Genomic DNA, 25,878 nt, shown 5'->3' on the forward strand with positions numbered 1-25,878 from the left:
CAATTTTGCAGACAGTGCATTGGATTGAATGCATGCTACAAGACCCTTAAACTTTCATACCATAGCCCTTGTGGTATCTGTGCACATCCCAACAGATTTATCCCAATTAATTCCACTGCCTTTGATAAAATTATTAACAACAACAACAAACATAGCCTATCTAGTAGCATGAGGCTTTAATTTTTAACTCTCAAGTTCATGGACACTGTTTAGAACTAACCCGCTTTGATTAAATCTGTATATCATGCAGAATAATAATAATATAGATTGATAAATGACACTGATAATAGTAATGAATGAGTTCACGTCACGATGCCAACTTATGACAACAACTGTTTGCAGTTGTTACACAAAATATTATTTTTTATATCAAATACTTTTTATTTTGCTTATAATGCAATGTGAATTCATGTTTTCAAGAGGTTTAAGTTAATAATAACATAATAATAATCATAACATAATTTATAATGCAATAATTTTCTAATGGCATAATTCTTTCTAATAAATTAGTATAGCATATTGTATAAAAATTAAATATGCTCCACTCAGCCTGTAATTGTGCAGCCATATAAAAATTGTTCAGTAAGCTTACTCTTGTACCTCGACAACAGTACTTCCCTTAACTTACCTTTATTGTTAATGTATGTGTTATTATTATAGTTTAGTAAGAGATAAATTCAGAATATATGTATACTTTAACTAATAAATATAGTAACCATTTAATTACTAGGAATCACTAAATTATAAATTATTAGCTGTGAACTAGATAATACTTACTACTTCCACTTACAATAGTGGTTACTGAACATGACATCTTCACAAGCAGATGTGATTTAGTAAAAAGATCAAACTTATTTACTGAAATCCTCAAAGAGAGTCCTGTATCTACGCATTCAAAAACAGGAAACATATTTCGCGCAGTTCTAAATATTTCAGTCATTTTACAACAAATTTTTATTAAATTGAAATGGCTTAGTAAAGGAAAAGTTGTATTAATAGATTTGCTTTTTAAAACTTAATAATTAAATCCTTAGATTATTTATTGTCAAACTTGATAAAGATTAAATCTAATTTACGTTAGACAAAAAAAGGAATATTGAATTTTTGAAAAACAAATGTAGTAATGTGGACCTATAAAAATGAATTAGTGAAAACCAAAGTGTTGTAAATGTTCTACATGGCCCAGTAATGCTTACAATGCATTCAACAACAAATTTTTCAAACGGTTTTAGTGCACATAGTGAGTATGCCTACGACTACTTAGTCATATATGAATATAAGTAAAGGCCTTGGTCTCATTAATTTTTATTATATATATATATATTAATATTAAATATGTTTACTGATATATCACTAGCATATACTGCATACAGAAAGGTGGAAGAGAAATACTAGACAGTACTGCAGATGTATTTATAGAAAAAATTTCTAGAAATATTTTGATTTTTGTCAAAGATGACTATAACTAAATGGGCTGTGGTACAAAGAAAAGTATTCATTATGTCACTGCACTTGCAGGAATATGAAAATATCCTAAATACAAACCCTCTTAATTGTTTATCAGGAACCTACAACCAAAAGATAAATTATTTAAACATTACTTTAAGAAAGTGATTAAAAAAATATTACATCAGAAATTAAAAATATATTTAATTAAATATATAAGTATTCAATCCAATTTTTTTAAAGTAAAACAAAAATATTCCAGATAATGAACATTAAATCTACTTTAGTACACTAAAGTAGTAAAAGCATATGTAAAAGAATAACAAAATTTCTAAGCCGGCCTCATTGCTTGATAGAATTTCAAGGAAATTAACAATAAATAACAATGGTTTTTACGTAATAGATACTCTCAGACAGGATATTGAATGGGATAAATAAAATGTGATTGAAATATTGTATCTTGAGAAGTTTTTCCATTAACTGATTCAACTTAACAACCCTATTCATTTTAAAACATCTGTGAGTACGATAATTTTAATGTGATCTGTAATAAGCTATAAGAATACCAATAAAATCACTCTTTATCTGCTTTCCAGTTAATCAACGTTTATTATATGTTTCCATTCAGTATATCAAAACACTAATTGCACATCTGCAATGAAAAAGATTATAGCCCTCACCTACATAAAAATTACTACAGTTCACTAACTAAAATTCCAAGTAGCTGTAAGTAATACAGTATACGTGGTCCATGTATACTGTTAAATGACAGAATTATTCTTCTATCATTTATAATAATAATAATTTATTTTTGTATAACTTTGTCTGTTGCAGACTTCACCATGAAATGTGACGGTTTTGTTTAAAATATGTATCTTTCTAAAAGCAATTCTACATAATGTAAAACCATACAAATAAATAAAATCTACAATTATTATCATAAAAATCAATAAAATAACTGTTATCATTCTTAGTTTAATTATTATTAGCATCAAAATGAAAAGTCACAAAGAAATGTACAAGTAAATTTTAAATATCTACTAAACAAAAACAGATCAATGTAAAAGTTTGAAAATTTATGTACTTTTAATTAATATCATAATTTGAATCCTTAATACAAAATGGATCTAATCGTAGCATTTTAAAAATAAACTGAAATTTTGGAAAATTGTAAAAGAAATAAGAATTACATTTAAAAAGACTATGCCTTATGCCTATATATATTAATATTATATTGATGCAGACTATGCCGATATGCCTTTCCCTTGTAAGATCCAAAAATTTCATTAATTAAAATTTTATTTAGCTATAACTCTGATAAATCATTAATCAAAGTATGCAGTATAAATACTTGAACCAGTATAAATACTGTATCAAAGTATGGTCTTTTCTAAAACAAGTCAAACTAACTGCAGTTAAACTGGGTAAATTACTATACAACCCTTTTGAAAAAATTATCCTGTATTTAAAATGCACCAATTTTCTTAAATGTTTTCTTTTTTGAATTAATTTTGATGAAATTTACAACAATTATTCACTTCTCCTAGTGTAACAGAAATGATAAAACAAGACTGATGATAACATGTAAAATGTTACAGACTGGTGTATATTTTTACTTCCTTGTATTTAGTTAAAGAAATATTGTGGTCACAAAAAATTTCAGTTTTCAGATTTCAACGGAAATATCCTATTTGACCATCTCTGAATCCATTTTGACTAGTTTCAGCATGACATCTGTACATATGTATCTCGTATAACTCAAAAACGATTTGCCCTAGAATGTTGAAATTTTGGATTTAGAACTGCTGTAACATCTGGTTGTGCACCTCCCCTTTTGATTACAATTGACTTGACCAAAAATTTCCACAAAAACCCAAAATCCAAATTTTTTGGATTTTGGAATTTTTCTTAACTCCAGTCCTCATTGGGAGCTTTTCAATGATTTATCAGAGTTATAGCTAAATAAAATTTTAATTAATGAAATTTTTGGATCTTACAAGGCAAAGGCATATCGGTTCAAATCTGATTTCATTTCCTTTTTTTAACCTTTTTTTTTTTTAATTTAAATGTATTGATTTATTAATAATTATTAACCTCTGATTGTAAAAAAATTCAATAATAACAATAAAAAAATATTTTAAAAAATCAAAAGTTATTAGTGAAATAAAATTTTATATAGTTTGTATTTTAAAAAGATGTGTATTGTAATTTAATACGTGTACAAAAGGAAGTCATGTGATGGCCACATCAGATTTTTTAAATATGTTTATTTTATTTTACATATTGTTTACGTTTGATACAAATACAATCATGACAATTTTTTTTGTGAATCTTTGATACATTTAGAATAACGTAATAACACTTTTTAACAAAAACAAACTGAATAAATTGAAATGAGTTGAAGTATTGAAAAAAATAAAAAAGTAAACTCCTCCAGTATACCTTTGAATAACTATATAACTTATCGTCTTGAAAATATAGAATCAAAAAAATTTACAATTGTCTGTAATTTAGCGATTATAGTTTATTACATTTTAGTTTGTTTTTTTTTTCATTTAACTTATATATTCATATTCAATAGTGAATATTTAAATTACTTACGTACGAGGGTCGTTCTTAAAGTAACCTCCGTTTGAATATAAATAAAAATCTGCATAAATAAAAATAATTTATTATATACAACTTAAAACTACAGCTTTTAACTATTTTTAAACATAGTCGCCATTTAAATTCAAGCATTTGTTATAGCGTTTCTCTAATTTACAAATACCTTCTACGTAAATTTTAGCCACCTGTTTCCTACCCAACCTTTCGTGGCATTTTAAAATTCGTTTTCGTCATCAAAATGCTGTGACGCAGCCATTTCTTCACGTGAATAAAGAGATGAAAATCACTCGACACCAAGTCAGGGCTGTAAGGAGGATGATCAAAAATGACCCGTTGGAATTGATTCAGAAGTTTTTGAGTTCTTCGGGCACTGTGAGGGCACCGAATCACAGCATACCGCATCGTTTGTTCTGGATGGCTTAACTAAGTTTCTTCAAAGTTTCGGAGTAGACTTGGGTCAAATGACTTGCATCGCAGCACTTTGATTACGAAGAAGAACTTTGAAATGCTGTGAAAAGTTGGCTAGGTACCCTGGGGGCTGAATTGTATGAAGAAGGTATTTGTAAATTAGTGAAACTCTATGACAAATGCTTGAATTTAAATGGCGACTATATTTAAAAGCTGTAGTTTTAAGTTGTATATATTAAAATGTTTTTATTTATTCAATTTTTTAATTGTAGCCAAACGGAAGTTACTTTCCAAACCGCCCTCCTACTTTTCATTTTAAACTGAAAAAATTAAAAGAATTAAAATAATTTTATATATACTTTACCAGTTTAAATAATCTAAGTGAAAACCTTTATTTTCAGCCTTTATTTCACTCTATCTTTTACCTTTTTTTTGTTTTATTAAATAATGTAATTGTTTTAAGTAATCTGGAAAACTCTAGTAATGATGAAAGCCGTAATGAATGTTGATTTCAAAATTCTGATGTGTTACATGGTCTATGTAATGCATCTCATCATAGGAAATAGATAATTTGCAATACAAACGATATCAAGCGGTCGAATACAACTGTGATTGTTTACAGTGATGAAATAAAGTCATTTAACTAGATAATTGCCTCTGTAGAAATAAAAGACAAGTTTCAGTTCCAGCAGATATATTTATAAAATTTACAACTTCATAATACGTGAATTCAAATGTTTTTCAATGGCACAGAGTTAAAAAAAAAGTACAAAGTATTATGTATTCAACTTAAAATAATTGATGAACACAACAAACAAAGATTATATAAAACTGATTGTTGATGTGACTTACTGTACAACAGTGTAGTCATTTTTATTCTAAAACATGTAGAAAATTGGTACATCAAATTTCATTCTATGTTGACCACAAACCAAATTTGATGGTTTAATTTAAAATACTGGATACACTTCACAGTATTTGAAACGAATTTTCATTAGTCTTTAAAAAATGTGTGAATTAATCAACAACCTACCATTTTTAAATTTGTATTTTATTTAGGGACATCCTCACTCCCACAGTCCAGTCACTATGCCGACCCCTCTGTTCCTAGCCTGATGGTCTTTACCAGAGGAACATTTGTTATTCCAACATGTCATTATTAGGATGGATACAGTTTTTCCTTTCTTTTTACTATGCTCATGCAAACTAAAATTGTACATGCTGAAACATAAATACATATGTGAATATCACATATTTGTCTATCATAAAGATAGGCAAACTGGTATGAGGCGTATGTTGCTTGGGAGAATAACAGTCATTCTCAGAAATAACAACCAATCCATGAGAAAACTGAATAAAAAATAATTGATACTACAACTACGGTATTTTTAAGTTGTAACTTCCTTTGGTATGAATAAAAGTAAGTTACAACTATCCCTTGTAGTTACAACTTCATTTTTTGGAAAAGATAGTTAGTTATACCTTCATTTTTGATGTGAATAAAATGAAGATACAATTATTTAAATGTAGTTACAACTTTGTTATTTCAGACTGAGGTAGAGAACACTTCACTTTGTCAGTAACATCAGTCAGTTGTCTTCTACATAGCGATGTTCATGCATGTGAGTGAAGGAAAAAAATATAGAGAAAGAAGAATTATGAGTAGGCATTGATGCATTTCAAGATTGAAAATATTAATTTTCTAACTTCCAAATTTATGCCGAATAGTGAAGAAATTTGTGGAAAAGCACTAACCCCAAGATATGAATGTAAATATTTTTACATTACAGGGTTGATCCTGGATTTCAGAGTTTAGTGGCAGAAAATTTTGCAGTAGACCGATCAACAGTGTGTAAAAGTATTAACAACATTATGGGTCATATTCTTGAAAAAGGTCACAACTGGATTCATTTTCTCCATACAGCACAACAGATGATAACACAAAGTTACTGTGGAAAATCCCCTGATATGACAGTACTGCTTGTTTGCTAGGTGAGTCCATTATGGTATACCTCTGTGGCTGATCAAGCCATTCAAGACACTGAAAAGTGACATTTAATATTAGTTTAACAGCATACATACTAAGACATGAAAGAGTATTTTGGTCAGCTCAAACAGAGGTTCCAAATCCTTGGTAACTGCTGCAAGTATTACTAGAAATGGAACCAAAACTAATAGTGAGCTGTGCTGTGCTTCACAATGTTGCCAAACACTTTAAAGATTTATTTTATTTCAAGGATTTGGAAGAAAGTGAAGAGGAAGATGAGTTCCATGAAGAGGAAGTTACTTTTTGAACAACACTGGGTGTTCTGCGAGTAATTTGATGAATAAATATTTGTCCACAGTGTTCTTAACTTTCCTTTCATCTTCACTTGATAAAATTTTAAAATAAGATGTGTGTTCTAGAACAATAAAAAAATCTTCCCTTATGAGCTAAGGTTGCACACTGAGCTAAGATTTACATGGTGGGAGGGGCAGTGCAGGATGGGTGGCAGATAGAACGACGAGCAAGTTGCATCATGAAAGATAGTTACTGCTGCACTATAGATATAACTATCCGTAGTTTTTCCCATATACCATTCCTATAAGGGTAGGTATAACCAACTAGCTGTAATGTTTGTTAATTCACTTTGATTTGATTTAAAATTATCACTAAACCATAAATTTTACTATTAAGTTGCTATGTTTTATACTCTTTACCTCATATCAGATTTACTAGAGAAAGAAAGGAATGAACAGTACATTCACTGAGCTGAATGTCAGGATGCTAGTCCCAATATCATCTAGCCTTATGAGGTTATACAAGTAATAAATACCACCTTCTCTCTTTTTGCCAACGGGAGGACTGGCTATAAAATGAATAGAATATTCTCAGAGAAAGCAATTATAATTGTCTTTGAATGTTCAGTAAATTATATGCGAAACAATCATAAGAAAGTCTAGGACAAAAAAAATAAGTTACCTTAACAATATAGTGGAATACATGCACTATCTTCAATAGGAGAAATTATAATACAGTTCCTTATAATACCTTCAGTTCTTATTGGTCAATTTTTTTATGGATGCACATAAAAATAGATGAAAAACTGCAATTTACTGGCTCTATGGCTCTATAATATGAAGATTACTACTAGTGATATCTTAGTTAAATGATAGTTGACTAAAATGACATGAACCTGAATAATTTCACAGCAATAATCTAAAATAAATACTAAAATCTATAATATATTTTAATCCCTATAATAAAATCTTCTTCTATATATTTAATATAGTATTCTCTTTTAATGAAAATTTACTCTTTTAATGAAAATTGCTTACCAAAAGTTAAAACCAGATTAAAGAATAAATTTTAAGGAATAAATAACACCATTACAGTCTGCAAAACAATTTTATGTAGACATGCAGTGTTTTTTTTTCTTAAATACAATAGTATATTGTCTCATAATAACCTATATAACAGTTTGACTAACAGTTTTAGTACATTATGTTTCTATTTGAAAAAAATGTATTCATATTAGTGTACTTTTGCTTGACTTTATAATATCACTTGAAAGAAACTAGTTTAGTTCTTTATATAAATTTACCATACTCATAATTTCATAATAAAATCGGCATATTGTTTTTAGTCGTATTCATTATTGATGGGAGTCTTAAAAAATTTTAAATATAAAATTTTGCTATGAAATTAAAATTTTTAATATTAAATTATGACACAACACAGATAATTATAAAATAATTTACATGTAAAATATAAATAGATATTCAAAAAGGATAAAAGCAAGAAATATGATTTCATTCTATTCTAAAGAAACAAGATCATAATAGATTTCATAGAGAATAAAGGAGAATATAAAAAATATTTCTTCTTCTTTTTAAAGGGGCAATCAAAAAAAAGTTTAATTTTAATTTTATTTTTTTCATAAATTTACTAGCGTAATATAAAAATACATATATCATCCCACAGTTCAAAATAATGCAGTCTTATTAAATAATCTACATTTTAGCATTAGTATGCTTACAAAAAGCACTGCTTGTGTGGAAAAACTATTCAAGAAAAAAGCATCTTTATATAATACAAAGAAAGAATATTAAGTAAATATTACTGAGTACAAATTGAGTACAGGAATTCAGAAATTTTTTTTATACTTCTAATAATCAGGAACTCAAATAACAAGGAAATTTAATTTATTAACAATCATAGAGAAAATTTACTGACAAGCCAATATCTTAACCTTCCAGTATTTTATATTTATTATTTTTTTTTTTTTGTCTTCAGTCATTTGACTGGTTTGATGCAGCTCTCCAAGATTCCCTATCTAGTGCTAGTCATTTCATTTCAGTATACCATCTACATCCTACATCCCTAACAATTTGTTTTACATATTCCAAACGTGGCCTGCCTACACAATTTTTTCCTTCTACCTGTCCTTCCAATATTAAAGCGACTATTCCAGGATGCCTTAGTATGTGGCCTGTAAGTCTGTCTCTTCTTTAAACTATATTTTTCCAAACGCTTCTTTCTTCATCTATTTGCCGCAATACCTCTTCATTTGTCACTTTATCCACCCGTCTGATTTTTAACATTCTCCTATAGCACCGCATTTCAAAAGCTTCTAATCTTTTCTTCTCAGATACTCCGATCGTCTAAGTTTCACTTCCATATAAAGCGACGCTCCAAACATATACTTTCAAAAATCTTTTCCTGACATTTAAATTAATTTTTGATGTAAACAAATTATATTTCTTACTGAAGGCTCGTTTCGCTTGTGCTATTTGGCATTTTATATCGCTTCTGCTTCGTCCATCTTTAGTAATTCTACTTCCCAAATAACAAAATTCTTCTACCTCCATAATCTTTTCTCCTCCTATTTTCAAATTCAGTGGTCCATCTTTGTTATTTCTACTACATTTCATTACTTTTGTTTTGTTCTTGTTTATTTTCATGCGATAGTTCTTGCGTAGGACTTCATCTATGCCGTTCATTGTTTCTTCTAAATCCTTTTTACTCTCGGCTAGAATTGCTATATCATCAGCAAATCGTAGCATCTTTATCTATTCACCTTGTACTGTTACTCCGAATCTAAATTGTTCTTTAACATCATTAACTGCTAGTTCCATGTAAAGATTATTAAAAAGTAACCGAGATAGGGAACATCCTTGTCGGACTCCCTTTCTTATTAAAAATTCTTATATTTATTAAAAAAATAATAATTTTTTTCTATCGCATTAAAAATTCATTTTAAAATTTTGTTTCACACTGAAAATAATTTGATACTGGTTCAACATTCATGCTACTGTACTTTTAAAATAAACTTAAAACTTCAAAAACAGACTGGCATTCTGTCTTTTTTTCATCATATTTATTTTACAGTGGATAGAAATAAAAAAGTCAAAAAAAATAAATAAATATATATATATATATGTGCTGGCCAGTGTGTTTCATTTTCAATTTCCAACTTGGATTTCAGATTGTTAGAACTGCACAAACCAATAAATACTGTGTGTTCTTTTTCAGTCAACAATTAATTTTATTGTGAAAATACAGGTAGAAATATTGTTTTGCAATGTTTTATAATTATATTATTATTAAAATCTTCTCAACATTCTTTTTTTGTTCATGCTAGAAATACACACCTATTACAGTCTACACCTGTTTATAAAATTGATGTCATTCACTCCTCTAAAGTCACTCTACATCCTTCCTTCCAGTCTATAATTTATGGTTTCCAGATGAATCTTTCCATGTAGCAATCACCTTAAGTAATACTTTACTTGGTTCCAAAGGCTAAACAGAAAAAAAGAAGAGAGGTAGCAATCACCCCACATATTCTTTCCACCTTTCTGTATACCTTTTAATTCTATCATGTACAGGGGAGTTTCCAAACTAATTCTACTCAATCCTTCCTTTGGAACCTATCTGCCCTAAAATGTTCAGCATGAAAAATATTTTATCTGTCAACCCTAACAATATGAACGAATCATCTCTTCTTCCTTATACAAACCTTGCTACTGTAAGTCAGTAGGAGAATATACTCAGTCTCTTATTAAATCTAACTCTAAGAGATTATTTCTTCAGGTTATGATGTGTATTGACTGAAACCTTTTTCTCTTGTGTAAAGCCATGCCCAAATCCTACTTCCACAAGTCCTTGGTTAAGCCTCTGGTTATGTGCAGGCATGTAGAAGGTCATTATAGAGCAGGTGTGAAAGATAGATTCTCACTGCCCAGAAGTGGAAAATATTTAGCTAGAGATGATAACCCCAACAGGAGAGTGCTTCAAGAAGGACTATTCTGAGAAGTGGAAGATCCTCCACATTATGGATTGTAGATCCAATGGTATCCTGTCAACATTATAACTCATAGTCCACAGAGCAGCCATCTTTGTATGCACTCATTTACTCTAAATTTGTTTTTGACTTATATTTACTTTCATTAATTCCTTTATAAAAATGAATACAACATATCTAATAATATTGTTTATGTATGTTATAGGTCTTCGTAAGTGTAGGGAGATTTGGCCAAACAAAGATTACGAGAGAGGTTATAACATATTATTAGACGTACTACTGTTTGTACTTCCACTAGTAGTTCTAACAGCAACATATTCTTTAATAACACGAACATTATGGAGAGGTATTAGACCTCAAAATACCAATTTGAGTAGGTATTAATTTCTTTAAAATGTATTTATAGAAAATATGTTGTTAAATACAATATTACAGAAGAATGCCCACTATCAGAAAATGTGGTAACAATTTTGTAAAACAAAAAAAAGTTGACTGTCTTTTTAATTAAATGTAAATCTACATCCAGATATTTAAATAGCTGCTTCATTCAGTAGTGTTGTTTATTTAACAACATCTAAAATTATTTCAGTAGTCCATCTGAAATAATCTCAGATGCACTACTCCACTTGCATCAATAATTTAAAAATCCGTTATTAATTTAATAGATGGTATGACATAAATACTTATGACCTAATCAACACTCTTATATTAGTTCACATCAAGTAGTCCTATATTTTTATTTATTTTTTAACGAAGTAGAAATGAAGAAACTTTTATGCCTCAATAACAGACGTAATTCACTTACATCAACTGATTGATTGACTTGTATATTACATAAGTCTCCAGATATCTAATGTAATATTTTTGATTCAGGGTCAATAGGGAGCTGTGAACCGTATCTAATAAGTATCTATAGCCTGTTACACCAAGGATCACTAGGACAAGATGTTTTTTAAATTAGAACCTTACAACAGAACAATGGTTTTGGAACAAATAGTATTAAAATATACCTGGATTGGCCAGTTTTGAATTATCATTAATCCAGATGGAGTGGCGCAGATGGTTTAGAAAGGCTAGTCATAGTCAATTGCCGCCACTGCAACACATTTACATCAACTTATATGTTTTTCAGTAAATTACATACTGCCAAAACCAACATGCTGTAGCACTGTCGGTCAATAATAATTAAACAAGCTACTTTTGTAAATTCATGGTACAGTAGATGAAATCTTGGGAAAAACTGTTACTTTAGTAGAGTATGTAATTTTTCTTTTGAATTTTGAATGTTGACTCGCTTTAATAATTTCAGTCATATTTTATTTGTTTATGATTGCATCTGAACCGATGGAGTTCATTTTGTTCTGCTTAAAAAATGGTGAAATACTTAAGATTTTACCTAACAAACTATTTTATTTTTAATTTTCCTTATCAACTTCCTATACATTATAATTTAAGAATTAACCATTTTGAAATTTGATACTACTACATGCATACTAGTTTATTTGTAAAGAATGTCAAGGTAAACATAAGTATCAAGAATTACTAAGCACCTCAATCTTTTTTGGAAACTTAAATAAGTTTCTTTTTAATAACTCTTACATAAAAGAACTTCTGTCAAAAAAATAAGGCCAAATTTAAAAAAAAAAAAAAACGCAATGATAAGTAATAAATAATATTCAATTATGCTTTAAATTTTGACATTTTGAAGTCAGAACAGATTAGGGAGAAATAAAAATCAACAATTTAGTGACCCTTAATTTCCTGCTGAATTTAAAGGAGTATATTTTATTTTATCTTTATTTAAAGTATGCATACAAATTTGTACTATTGAGTACAGAAATGAAGGAATTTCATTATTTTCTGACTTCCAATTTTTCAATTAATTTTCTTAGTTCTGAAAAAAAATGTAGATACCAGAATGAATGTAAGCTATTTAAATTCACTATAAAAAATAAAAAATAAAAATAATGATAGCAATTTAAAAATAACTTCAACTCATCTGTGAGACTATATAATTATTTATTTAAAAGTGTCTAGTTGTGTTTTTTGGTAAGTAGATTTACTTGTTTGACTTTGATTTGACGAACAAATAAGTACATTTATTCATGAGTAAGGAGATTTTACATACACTAATGATTATGAAAAAAATTCAGATATGTGAATTGAGAACCTGCTCCTTTTCTTTTGAGAAAAACAGACCAGTGGAAATTAAGTGTTTCACCCTATGTTTATTAAATTTGATACCTTTTTACCAATATACTTTATGAGGAACTTACCTCCAGAATAAATAAATATATACTGTAAATACATGTTTTTTTGTCAAAATTAAATAACAGCAATTTGTTTCCTTGGAACAATGAACTGATGTCTAGGATTTTGTAATTGATATGAAGGAGAGAAAACCCACAATTAACTGCTCTAATTCTGTTTTATTGTGGTTGACACCCTGTAACAGCTGCCATTGGATGAAAATGAGACTAATTTTTTTTAATGTGTGAAAAATTCCACGACTCAAACCCAGAACCTCTGGATAAAAAGAATCTAAAAAAAATATTATTTGTTAATTTTAATATTACTTTAAATCTGGATAGATCAACAAAATCCAATGTCCATATGAAGAAACCACTTAGATATGCAAACACAAGAAACTTCCATTTTGATCAAAATCATAAAAAAATTCCTTTCGGCATGCTGGAAGGCGGAGGTAGATTTCACCGGTGCTAAATAGGAGATAAAAATGATTTCTTTTACATGTGAAAAAAGTTTCATATGTTTAGCATATGACAAACCCCACTTCTTACAATTCCAGCAACATTTTGGTCATCCCTTGCTGTAAGGGTTGGTCATATCAAAAATTGTTTCATACAAAAGTTTTAGATAATGTTTAGAGGACTAACAACCACTTTAAACTGTTTTGATCCTGTGGTTATTAAGGGAGGTATGATTTTTATTGTCTTCAAAACCCCATTTTTTTCATCCCTGAGCCAGTGGTTGGTGATAGCAAAAAACTTTACGTTTACTTACTTTAAGTTTTAGACCCTTATCCAAAGAATAGTAAGAACTTTAAACGAATTCAATATTTTACTTAATAAGAAAGTTTTAGCAATATTTTGTTTTTTTTTTTAAAAAGCCCCCCTTTCCATCCCTATGATCCGATTTTGGTCGTTAACGAACTCGACCGAGATTTTGGGACGAGTTGTTTTTATTGAACAATTTGAAAGTGATTGATGCAAAATTATGGCAGTTATTGTAACCACAAGAAAGTGAAATATATATGTAAATATATATATAAACTTTTGAACTGACAGTTATTTTGGGGTCTGGGGGATGTGAAACGTGAAAATATGTCAACATTTTCCAGAAGTCGAATCATGGTACACATTACAATAGGTAGCTTTCTTATGAAATTTACCTAAAAGGTAGAGACACAACATACCTGTTTATACAGCAGTATCTACTGTTACTGTTACCACTTCCATTAAGGTACAGCTTCAGATTCTCCATTTCCAAAAATTCCATATTAAAAAGCTGTAGCCTTATTTCCTGTAGAATAGGACAAAATGTGCAATGTCTTCTCTTTGAATAATACACATAGAGCAAAATGAGAATTAGTCGAACATGTGTACTTGTTCAGATAAATCAGTTCAGCTCTTGCTTTAAAAACCATTTAATTAAATTAAAACTTTCATTACTGTGTACATAATTAAGTGTCACGCCTAGTTCTTTATAAATTAGATGAACTGCGACTGCTGTTCAAAATATCTATGTAGTCTAACTTGATTTTATTCTTAATGATTTATACAGTAGAATTCACTGTAAATTCTGGGTAGACATAATTGAGTGGTACATTATACTTTCAAACAAGTTCCTGCCATTCATTGCAAAAATATATTCTTTTTCCTATAATACGCCTTACTAAAACGTTTGAAAACCTTGTTTCTGGCAGCTTCAAACAATTCTGAGTCTAATTGTCCGCAAAAAGATAGATTCCAGTATGGTTTCCAGATACAAACTATAAGCTGTAGTATTCTGGGTTAAACAAAATATTGTCTTAATAAAATATCTCTGCCGAAAAAAAATTATAATTATTATTATAATTATTAAATTATTATTGATAACAAATTATTGGTAACAAAATTGGACCTCCACCTAGCATCACAATATCATCAGCATAAACTAACAACTTTATTAAAATGCCTGCTATATAAACTCCTTCCAAAACCATTTCCAGATCATTAACAAAAAGAGAAACAGGAAAGGGCTCAATGGACAACCTTGATTTAGATCCTTTATTGTTACAAATCTTTCCGTTAACTTCATATTGCCACCTGTGTTCCACTATGCATTACCTTAAGGAACTTAACCATTTTAGATGACATTCCTAGTGACATTCCTAGTTCAAACAGTTTTTAAAAGAATGCATATTGATCCACTAGTCAAATACAATAAACAAGTCAATAAAAAATGCACTCAGTTCACATTTCTGATACCATTTACTTTTAATGAGACAAACTAAATTATAAATATTATTTATTGTACTAAATAAACCTCTTCTAATCTGGCCTGGCACTCCCACAATATCTTGTGTCATTCTGCTCAGAGATTAAGCCAATCTAATAACATATTACAGAATAACTTTCCGATAGTATTTATGAAAGAAATACCTCTGTAGTTTTCTACCTTACTTAGATCTCTGTTTTTATATAATGGGAACATTATTAAGGTCTTAAAGCACTCAGGCACTTTAGTAGTTTCATATATTTTATTATAAATATCGAACAACTTATCCAATAAAACGTCTCTTATAGAATTTAACTCTACAGATTTTTTTCTTCAGGTTATGCTGTGTATTGACTGAATCTTTTTCTCTTGTGTAAAGCCATGCCCAAATCCAACTTCCACAAGTCCTTGGTTAAGCAGAGAACATAGCTGCACATAACCAGAGCGTTATGTGCAGGCATGTAGAAGGTGTGAAAGATAGATTCTCACTGCCCAGAAGTGGAAAATATTTAGCTAGAGATGATAATCTCAACAAGAGAGTGCTTCAAGAAGAACTATTTGCATTCTTGAACAATTCACAGGATATTCGATCTTTTCCCAGCACTTTATTATTTTTGCTTCTTTTGATTAAACTGAGAGCAACTGTTAATTGAAAGAGGGAATCCAAGGTTTAATCAAGCAATAAAGGCTCACAGTAAATTATTCTACAAAAAAAACAAAATTTAGATCCAAAAGCTTACTAAAATACTGTATCCACTCTGGACCTACAATATCATTCACTTAACAAAATTATTTCCATTTAAAACAGGTGACCAACTTCCAAAATTCCCCAGAGTTCCACTTCTCTGAAGTTAGCTATACTGTCCTCTCAATACTTTTTTCTCTTTTTCGCACAATTCTTGGTAAATTTGATTAAATTCTAGATATTTGTGCTTGAAATGTTCTGAATTAGTCCTTTTATACATTCAAAGAAATCTAAACACTTTTTTCTGTGATTTGTAGCACTCCATAATCAAACTATTCTGTTTAAAATTTTCTACATTTGTAGCTTTTGTACTATCTCCGTTATTTATTAATATAACTGTTAATAAGTTTGAATCATGACCTGGATCTCCAGATCAAATACTTTCTCTAACCTGTTGTTTTTCTTTGTTGTGGAATTCTTATTTCTCCGCTTTAATTTTGGATGAACTGGCATTATGTCATCCAGGTTCATTATTGATGATCAACAGTTAACAGTTATTGGCAAATAATCTGAGAAATATTCCTCCTGTACTTGAAGAAATCTATAATTGGCAATAGTTCAACATCTGCCACTAATTGATAAGTACAATGCTATTATCAAACCATATATTCATATATTCCGATGATTGCTGCACTTTAAATAAACTATTATAGTTCCTAGTGTACTTTCTAATACTAACATTGGCAATATGAGGTTCCAAGGTCAATCCTAAGAAAATTTAAACATTAAAGTATCCAAATGTTAAGAAGTGTCAGAGGTGACCTACCTCTCTATCACATATCTTATGCTTCTACCAGATTTAAACTAAAATAAAATATTTATATGATAGCTCTATATATTCCAGTTTTATTGTATGTTATGTACAAAACCAAAAAGTACATAAACTATAACAATAACTTCCACAATTTTCAAAAAATCACGAAAATAATTTAACTAACACTACTACTTAGAATTCAATTCTACCAACTTTTACATATCTTTTTTATTGTTACAAGAAATAAATATGTGAAACTACTTCTTAGTGTAAGATTAGACTGACTGAAATCCAATAATTTATAGTATTACTAATTATTTATTTAAATTAATTAAAGACTGTTTCATGTTAATAAATCTTTTTATTACAATCTTCATACAATATTTCCACAGAGATCTCTACTTTTCTAGAATTGACTTTTAAGGATCAATTAATTAAAAATATAACCCACCAGGTTAGTCTAGTGGTGAACTCATCATCACAAATCAGGTGATTTTGAAGTTGGGAGCTCTAAGGTTCAAATCCTAGTACTCTTATCCTATTAAGGTTCAAATCCTAGTTACTTTTATACGAATTTGAATACTAGATCATGGACACCAGTGTTCTTTGGTGGTTGGGTTTCAATTAACCACACACCTCAGGAATGGTCGATCTGTGACTGTGCAAGACTACACTTCATTTACATTCATACATATCATCCTCATTCATCCTCTGAAGTAATACCTTATAGTATTTGGGAGGCTAAAAAAAAAAAAAAATTGAAATTTTTAAATGGTAGAAACAGGTTTGCTTCCTCATTCACTGATATAAAATGACATTAAAAAAAAAATTCTGAAGAACCACAAATCTTAATTAAAGTACCCAATGGAGTTCATTAAAAAAATAAAAAACTGTATAACAATTTTTTAGTTAATTTTAAGAAAACTACTAAATTTTGCTGTTAGGGATGCAATTACTTTTTTTCCAGCAACTTTTAAATTTTGCATAGACATTTTGAGAGTTACTTGTTTATAACTTTATGCTATAATAACCCAATACTAATCATCCATCGATGACAAAAAAAATAAAACATATCTTCAACTGAACAATACAATCTTTTCCTTTAAATGATTTCCTCCTTAAGTTCTGAGGGAAAAACTTAAACTTGTGCCATCAGAAAATAGTTTTGTACTTCCTCTACAAAATAAAAAAAACCATCAAAATTGATCTAGTTGAAGAAACGTAACAATAAGACAGATAAAAAAAATACATAAAGATCAAACTGAGAAACATTTTTGTATTGATTAGTTATATATATTAATTGATTAATTATACTGATATTTGTTGTTTGGTTGTTTATGTTAAAAAATGTTTACTGATCTGATTTGGATATTTAAAATGTATTTAATTTTTCTGAAATCTTTTATTAATTTATAAGGTTTAAGTATATCTGTTAGTTTATAATGTGTAAATAATATTAAAGTAAATTTTCTATGAACAGATCTAAAACAAATGAAAGCCAGGTCACAAATGTGCATTTTAAACAGCTTATCGTATTGCTCCAAAAAATAAACAAAACAAAAAGTATAGTTAAAATCTAACAGCTTATTTTGTAAGTCGAGTGGAAGCTTGTGTTGCGGTCGGACGTATTGTTATGCGCTCTGTCTTATACTGTTTTTTTCGGATCAACGGTTTTTATATCTGATTTTTGGAATTGGGAATCGACGGTGGAAAATTTTAAGTGTTTTAATATAATTTGGTGATTTTTGGTTGCGGAGTGACCTTTTTATTGAATTTTTTATCTGAGTAGCCTTATTGCTATTGGCAATAAGGTTCATAGTTGACTGCTGGTCGCAGTGGTTAGTGTGAGTTAGTAGTGGTTTACCTTGAGTTGTTTTCAATTCGGGTGTAGCTTATCTGTAGTGGATGGCATAGACAATTGTAACTGGCATCGACTGTGGATAATATTGTTTATTATTCTTCAAATTATAAACTTTTGATATTGGAATTAATTTAATTAATTTCGGTTGTTGTTATCTCTTGATAAGATAGACTGCTGTAGCTTAGTTTATCAAGCTATCATATTTATATATATATATTTTTTTTTTTTTGGACGCGGAATTGTCCCCGTAGTCTGATAGTGCAAGTATGAGGCGCAGAGGTTCGCTCCCTTTAGAGGCAACAGCCGCTCAAAGTAGTAGTCAACAGAGGGTGGTGCCTATCAAGAAATTAGAGGGCAAATGCAAGAAGAGACCACGCAAAGGGTCATCAGAAGAAGAGGAGGAGCTACCAGATACTTTGGGTAGCCTAATTTATCAACTGGGACACACGCTGGCTTCCCTAAAACAACATATGGGGGCTGGACTTAGCAAATAGATTGGTATGCATGAGCAGCAGCTCAGAGCAATTTATGAAGGCCTGAACGCGCTGGCTGAAACGCCATCCACGGCAAACATGGTGACGCAAGCCACACAAACGGATCTGCCGATAACTGAAGATAGCATGGAACATATTCTTTCTAAGGATTTAGAAGATGGGGAGCTGTTAGAACTCCTACACAGAAGGTGGCCCGATTCCTTGAGGAGTAAGCTAAATTTGGTGACAGAACTCCCTCCTGACAGGGAAATTACATGCAGTCTAAAAGACTTAAAGAAGATGGGAGAACAAGAACAAGGCCCCAAATTAGTCGCAGGAGACATTATAAAAAATGAAGTTTCAGCCATTGGAGACAGCACTACAGAAAAAAAGAGAAGTAAATATAAGATATGCTACAACTCTGACGTACCTGAGAGGGAAACCCTTGCTACATTGTTAAGAGCGGTCAGGAGGGTTATATCTCAAATACCAGATGCTGCGTATATTTTGCCGGCAGGGAATATTGGAAATTACATGATCCTGTCCTATTTGTTAAGGAATAAGGAAACGCCAGTTTCACCAGTTTTTATTGACGCTTGAAGGAGATTCAAGTGTAAGGTATGTGGGAGTGAATCATATACCCATAAAGAAAGCTACACCACCAGCGGATCAAAGTCGTACAGTAATCGTCAAAGCTGAGGGTAAGATGTATGCAGAGCTCCTTAGATCGATGAAGGGTGCGGTGACAAGTGAGAGGCAAACAACGTAATAGCACTGCGCAAGGGCTGTAATGAAGAGTTACATGTAAGGATCGAGGGTGCAAAAAATGCAGAGTACTTTACCACATTACTTAGGGATTTGCATGTTGATCTTAAGAGTAGAGCCACCAGAAGAGCTGTTGTCCACATCAGAGATGTAGAGTTTGAAACATCAGAACAGGAGGTGATGGCTGCAATTGCAAACAGGGTTGGTCCAAACGAAGAGTTTAAGATATCATCAATCAGAAGAGGCTTTGGCGAGACCAGGAACGTCACGGTTATCACCTCCTATAGAGCAGCATGCAAATACGTAGAGCAAAGGCTCAGGATAGGCTGGATAAATTGCCGAGCCTATATACGCGAGGACGAAGACAGGTGCTATCGTTGCTGGGGGAGAGGACATAGACGTCAGGACTGTAAGGGCCCAGATAGGTTGGAACTCTGTTTCAATTGCGGCGGTCGAGGTCATAAGATTGCTGATTGTCGAGAACCGAAGCAGTGCCTCGACTGCAGAAGCAGAGAACATAGGACTGGTGCTTGGCAATGCAAGAAAGACCAACATGTATAGAACATTATTCACTAATGTGAACAGGAGTATCCTCGCTCATGATCTAATTGCACGAGTCGTCGTCAAGAGAGGAGTTGATTTCCTTGCAGTTGCTGAGCCGAATAGATACGAGGCAGCCAAGTCATGCTGGATCGCTGATACTCAGGGGGATGTTGCTATTATGGTCATAAATCATAATATTCACTGGAGACTCAGGTTTAGGGGTAGGGGCATGGTCGCATTGGAGAATGAGACCGTCATGATAGTGGGTGTGTATGTGTCACCCAACATAGACCTTGCGGAATTTACTCGCTTCGTAGATATCCTACAGGGATTAATTACTAATTCACCGAAGAGATTAGTTATGTTGGGTGACTTTAATAGTAAAATGGTGATGGCTGGTAGTAGTTACACGAACAGGAGAGGACAGATCCTGGCGGACCTGCTTGAGACTACTGGCTGTCATTGTATAAACGACGGCACACCCACTTATGTAGCAAGAGGCCACCAGTCGGTGCTAGATTTGACCATCCTGGATAATAGATGGAAAAGTGAACAATATGACTGGATGGTCCTCCTTGACGATATAGCTAGTGATCACCGCACAACAATACTAGACCTGAGAGATGCGAATTTCGAGCGAGTGGAGTATCCTCCCCTACCAAGTTTTTCAGCGGAACAAATTGAACTAATAGTCAATAGAACAGCTGATAGACTAAAAGATAGGCAGCAGCAGAGCCCTGAAGCTTTATCAAATATAATTAAACAAGAGATAGATAGAGTGGCAAGTAATGCTGCAAGGAGACGTAATGTATATTGGTGAACGACCGAGATCGGGAATATGAGACAAGAGCTCCAGTCCCGTAGGAGAAGAAAACAGACTTCTCAGAAATGGTAGGGAAGATTACCAGGATATAGCAAGAAGGTATATTGAAACTAGAAGGGCCCTTCACAGAGCAATTAAGAAAAGGAAAAGAGAGTGCTGGAATAATCTCTGCAGTGAGCTCGATACTGACCCATGGGGCCAAGCTTATCGTATAGTAACTAAGAAGTTCGGCAGACGATTACCTATTTTGGATAAGGCTAATGCTGAAATGCATGTGGCAAGATTGTTCCCTAGCATGATAGCCGATGATTGTGGACCCACACCATGTGAGAGCAGGAGATTTACTATAGATAAACTGCAACTAGCGGCCAAAAGTCTGGCTTTAAAGAAGAGCCCTGGACCGGACAGAATCCCTGCAGCGGTGATCAAAGGTTTAGTCCAGAAGACTCCCTGGGAAGTATTAGAGGTTGCCAGTTACGGTTTGGAGAGAAGAGTTTTCCCCGCGTGTTGGAAAGAGGCCGCGTATTGGTGCTCCTTCCTAAAGGTGCACCCATGGAAGAGGACGCCACTTACAGACCCCTAAGCCTATACCTTGAATACCATGGGGAAACTCGTGGAAAAAAATCCTGGCGGGCCATATTATTCGAGAACTAGAACAGGGAGTCGGGATTAGCCCAAACCAGTATGGTTTCTGGCGGGGGCAGTCCACTGTGAAGGGCATTTGTAGGATTTTGGACTGGGCTAATGAAGTCAGAAGAGGCACAAGGCGCACAAGACGCATTCCATTAATGATTTCACTTGATATAAAGAATGCCTTTGGCTCAATCAGTTGGAGTCACATAAACAGGGCAATGGCCACAAAGGGATTGAGCCCTTGTATATGTAGGAAAATCGAGGACTATCTTTCCGATAGAAGATGTTTGATTGAAGCCCAGGAAGGAAGAATTCATTTTGAGATGCAAGGTGGGGTGCCACAGGGATCGGTCCTGGGGCCGCTGCTATGGTTGCTAGTTATAGATGATCTCCTGTGCACAGAATGTTCCCTGCTGGAGTTGAGGTTTTGGCATATGCAGATGATCTCCCTATACTAGTTAAGGGCAGGACGGTAATTGAGGTCCAACAGAGGGCGAACGCGTCCACTCAGATCATTAATGAGTGGATGATTTCTAGGGGTCTGCAGTTGTCATTGAAAAAATGTAGGTGTATCGCCTTCACTGGAAGAAGAGTACTGGATCCTATTACTATTTTCATCAATGGTAAAGTTATAGAAGAGGTGCATAGTTTGAAATACTTAGGAGTTACCTTCCAGAGGAATTGTAGATACACTGACCATATAAGTAACATATGTAGAAAGGCTGAAGCAATGGTAAAGAGTCTTAACATTATAATGGCAACGCAGAATGGCCCTAGAGCATCAAAACGCAGATTGTTGGTGTCAACGATAGTATCCTCGTTGATGTATGCTGTTCCATACTATGGAGTCACGCTATAGATATCAGGCGTAACAAGGAGAAGTTAGCGAGGGTGCATAGGAGAGGGCTCCTAGGTGTGGTGGCCGCGTATAGGACAGTGTCCTATGAAGCCCTTTGTGTTCTCGCCGGAATTCTGCCGATAGACCTCATCGTGAGATATAGAGTCGAAAGATCGAAGGGCAGAGCAGATCAAGAGGCCAAAGATGAAATCAATACTACCTGGCAGGAGAGATGGCCGCCCTCAGATTTGACATGGCGATCGACGGGATGACTCCCGAAGCTATAGTACCTTTTATGACTAGTCGGGAATCCAACTGGAAGAAAATAGCGTGTTACACCAGACAGATCTTATCGCAGAAAAACATTGACGAAAGGAGACTGGGTTTTTGATTTAGGTTAGGGAAGGGAGGACAGCCTCAGTGGGGAGGGCCGGCATGCCGAGGTGTGTCGTTTCAATGAGCCACTGGGGACTCCTGGGGATATAGTTTAGGGAATAATAGAATAATAAAACACAAGATATAGAGAAAATACCTCGACACCACGTCATGACACTCCAGGTATGGCATGGTGTCTGAAAGGGGCATATAAAATAAAAGATTACTCTCAAAAAGAGCTACCGGTAGGCTGACCTGCCATGCCAGTATATAGCTGGTAGGCCGGAAAGGCCTATTTGAGTATAAAGACACTCCCCTGGGTGGCGTAATACCAACAAGTCAGTCCGGCCCAGGAGAGCTGAGAAAAAAAAAAGCTTATTTTGTAATAAAGCCATTAATCCATCTAGTTTATGCTTTCTACATGCATTTAAACTACATGTAGCTTGATGTTCAAAAATAAAAATATTGATAAATGTTAATGTTTTTAAAAAATTTAGTACTTTTTTTAAATTATGTCAGCAACCAAATCTTAAAGAATAACATTGATATTAGTGAAAATAACTCTTAACTAATGGTGGTTATACTTCATATTCATTACATGTATAAGAACCATAAAAAGAATAGGACAGAAAGTCTGAAACAGTAAGTTAAAAATAGAAATACAGTTATATTGTTTTTATTTAAATATAATGCATCCTTTTCTAAGGAAAGAGCTGTGTTCTGTAGACTAATTCTGATGAGGAAAGGAAACTAACTACATTATAATGCTTCATAATTCTATCTAACCATATAAGTCAATATTAAGTCTGCAAATTTTTATGCATTTTATTGCTTAATATATTTATGTTAGTGATCTATTATATCTGTTAAAAATACTCAAAATAAAATTCATAAATAATTAATTACAAAATAATTTTTTTAATCTAATTACAGTCATGGGTGAATCAATTAATAATGGTTGTAGCCACATTGATATATCACGCACAGGATCATCATTCAAAAGTAACAATAGTACAATTTACACGAGCAACAAACCACCACATTTAGCAAGTATTTCTACAGGTTCAAGCAGTCCAAGTATGTTACGTCGCAGTAACACTGAAAAAGCACTTTTAAAAAAGAAAAGAGTTGTTAAGATGTTATTTGCTGTTGTACTAGAATTTTTCATCTGCTGGACACCATTATATGTTATAAATACGGTAAGCTAATTTAATGTACGTAATGGTAATTTAAGTCACCAGCAGTACCACATCTGACATATTCATTAATTAGCTGTTATTGCAGAGGTCCATTACATGTGAGCGACAGGAAGACTTGAAGCTGGCTCACAAAACCTGAGGGTAGTCAGCCTTAGTGTAGTGGTATCAAGCTGGTTTCTAGATGACCTGGTCTCAGGTTCAATTTCCATAATAGGAACAGCATTTCATTTTCCTTATGAAAATATATGTAGAAGCATTTCCAAGGTTATAATTGCATAAAGATTTGGTTTTATGGTAGAAATATCAACCATACCTTAATGTGGTCATCTGTCTCACCTGACACATTATTCTAGGTGAAATTGCTCCACTGATACAAAATCAACTACAGGGACCTGGTAAAGGGTTTCTCTTACGCTCCATGGTGTAAGAGCTAAATCTGACATGTGGAGGCATAAGGTAAAAACCAGCTTCAATAGGTCAGATTACAATATCTTGAGCTTGTTCTGAGTTGAAAAAGTACAAGCCAGAATGAATTTAAAAGTACTTTTTCCAAAAAAATAAAACAATACTATAAATTCCACCACTATTCCTACTAAATCGAACTCAATTGGCTGACATATGGAAATTTAACATATATCAAAATGCAGTGACAATAGGTTTCTGCATCCTTACCACAAATTCAGATTTGTGGTAAAAGTCCCTAAACTTTTTTGGGATGGGCATTGAGTAATTGAGTACAATAAACTATAATCATTCAACTGAATTAATAAACCAATGAAACAGATCAGCTTTTATATTTAATTTTTTTTATAATGCACATAAATAATTAACAGTTAAAAGTCATAATTCTATTTTGTTCATAGGTGGCACTGTTTGATCAGGATATGGTGTATAATGTATTAAGTTTTCAAGGAGTGAGTTATTTTCAGTTACTAGCATATGCATCAAGTTGTTGTAACTCAATAACATACTGTTTTATGAATTCTGGGTTCCGAAAAGCATTTCTCAAATTATTTGGTTGCTTACGTAGAGGGCGGCCAAAAACGAATTACTGACATCAACTTCCTTTCCACCAGGTAATTTCAAAAATTAGATTATTTTTTAATTGAAAATAAAATGTGCAATTTTATCAAGTAACTTGCAATATAATATAGTACTTATTACTTAACAGATTACGTGTCCAAAACAGACAAATAAATACAATGGTATACAAAATAAAACGTTTTTAATGTTTCTCTAAGTGTGATACCTTTGCTTTGTTTTTTTTGTGTGTAGATTACAGATTTCTGAATAAAATAATTTCTAATAAAATCATCCTATCACCCTCAGATTAATAGGGCACGTTAAAAGTCTATAAAAGTTACTATAACTAATGCCACAGGATGTTATATACTTACATTAAAATTTCTTAGCAGATGCTCTCCTTTTGTAGATAATATTAGGTACATCTCAAATTAAAGTTCAAGCAGCATATTAACACTATATTTGCCTTTGTAAATGTTATTCAGCACTGAAATATCTTGATGGAAACATTCACCATGTTTATCACATACTGCCCCAAAGTTTGGAGAGAAGAAATTCAAATGTGAATGCAGGAAATGGACTTTTAGCGACCTTATAT

At 32.1% G+C, this 25,878-nt stretch overlaps 1 protein-coding gene across 1 annotated transcript in view; it reads left to right on the plus strand.

Annotated features, from left to right (window-relative positions):
• Positions 1 to 25,312, plus strand: part of LOC142317468 (cholecystokinin receptor-like) — a 96,396-nt gene extending 71,084 nt beyond the window's left edge. Inside the window, exons 3-6 of the mRNA XM_075354035.1 lie at positions 10,954 to 11,121; positions 23,992 to 24,069; positions 24,106 to 24,257; positions 25,121 to 25,312. Coding sequence (XP_075210150.1) covers positions 10,954 to 11,121; positions 23,992 to 24,069; positions 24,106 to 24,257; positions 25,121 to 25,312 — 590 coding nt within the window. The remainder of the gene's footprint in view (positions 1 to 10,953; positions 11,122 to 23,991; positions 24,070 to 24,105; positions 24,258 to 25,120) is intronic.
• Positions 25,313 to 25,878: the final 566 nt, after the last annotated feature.

This window comes from Lycorma delicatula, chromosome 1 (genome assembly GCF_047948215.1).
Source record: "Lycorma delicatula isolate Av1 chromosome 1, ASM4794821v1, whole genome shotgun sequence".
NCBI classification, from domain to species: Eukaryota; Metazoa; Arthropoda; class Insecta; order Hemiptera; family Fulgoridae; genus Lycorma; species Lycorma delicatula.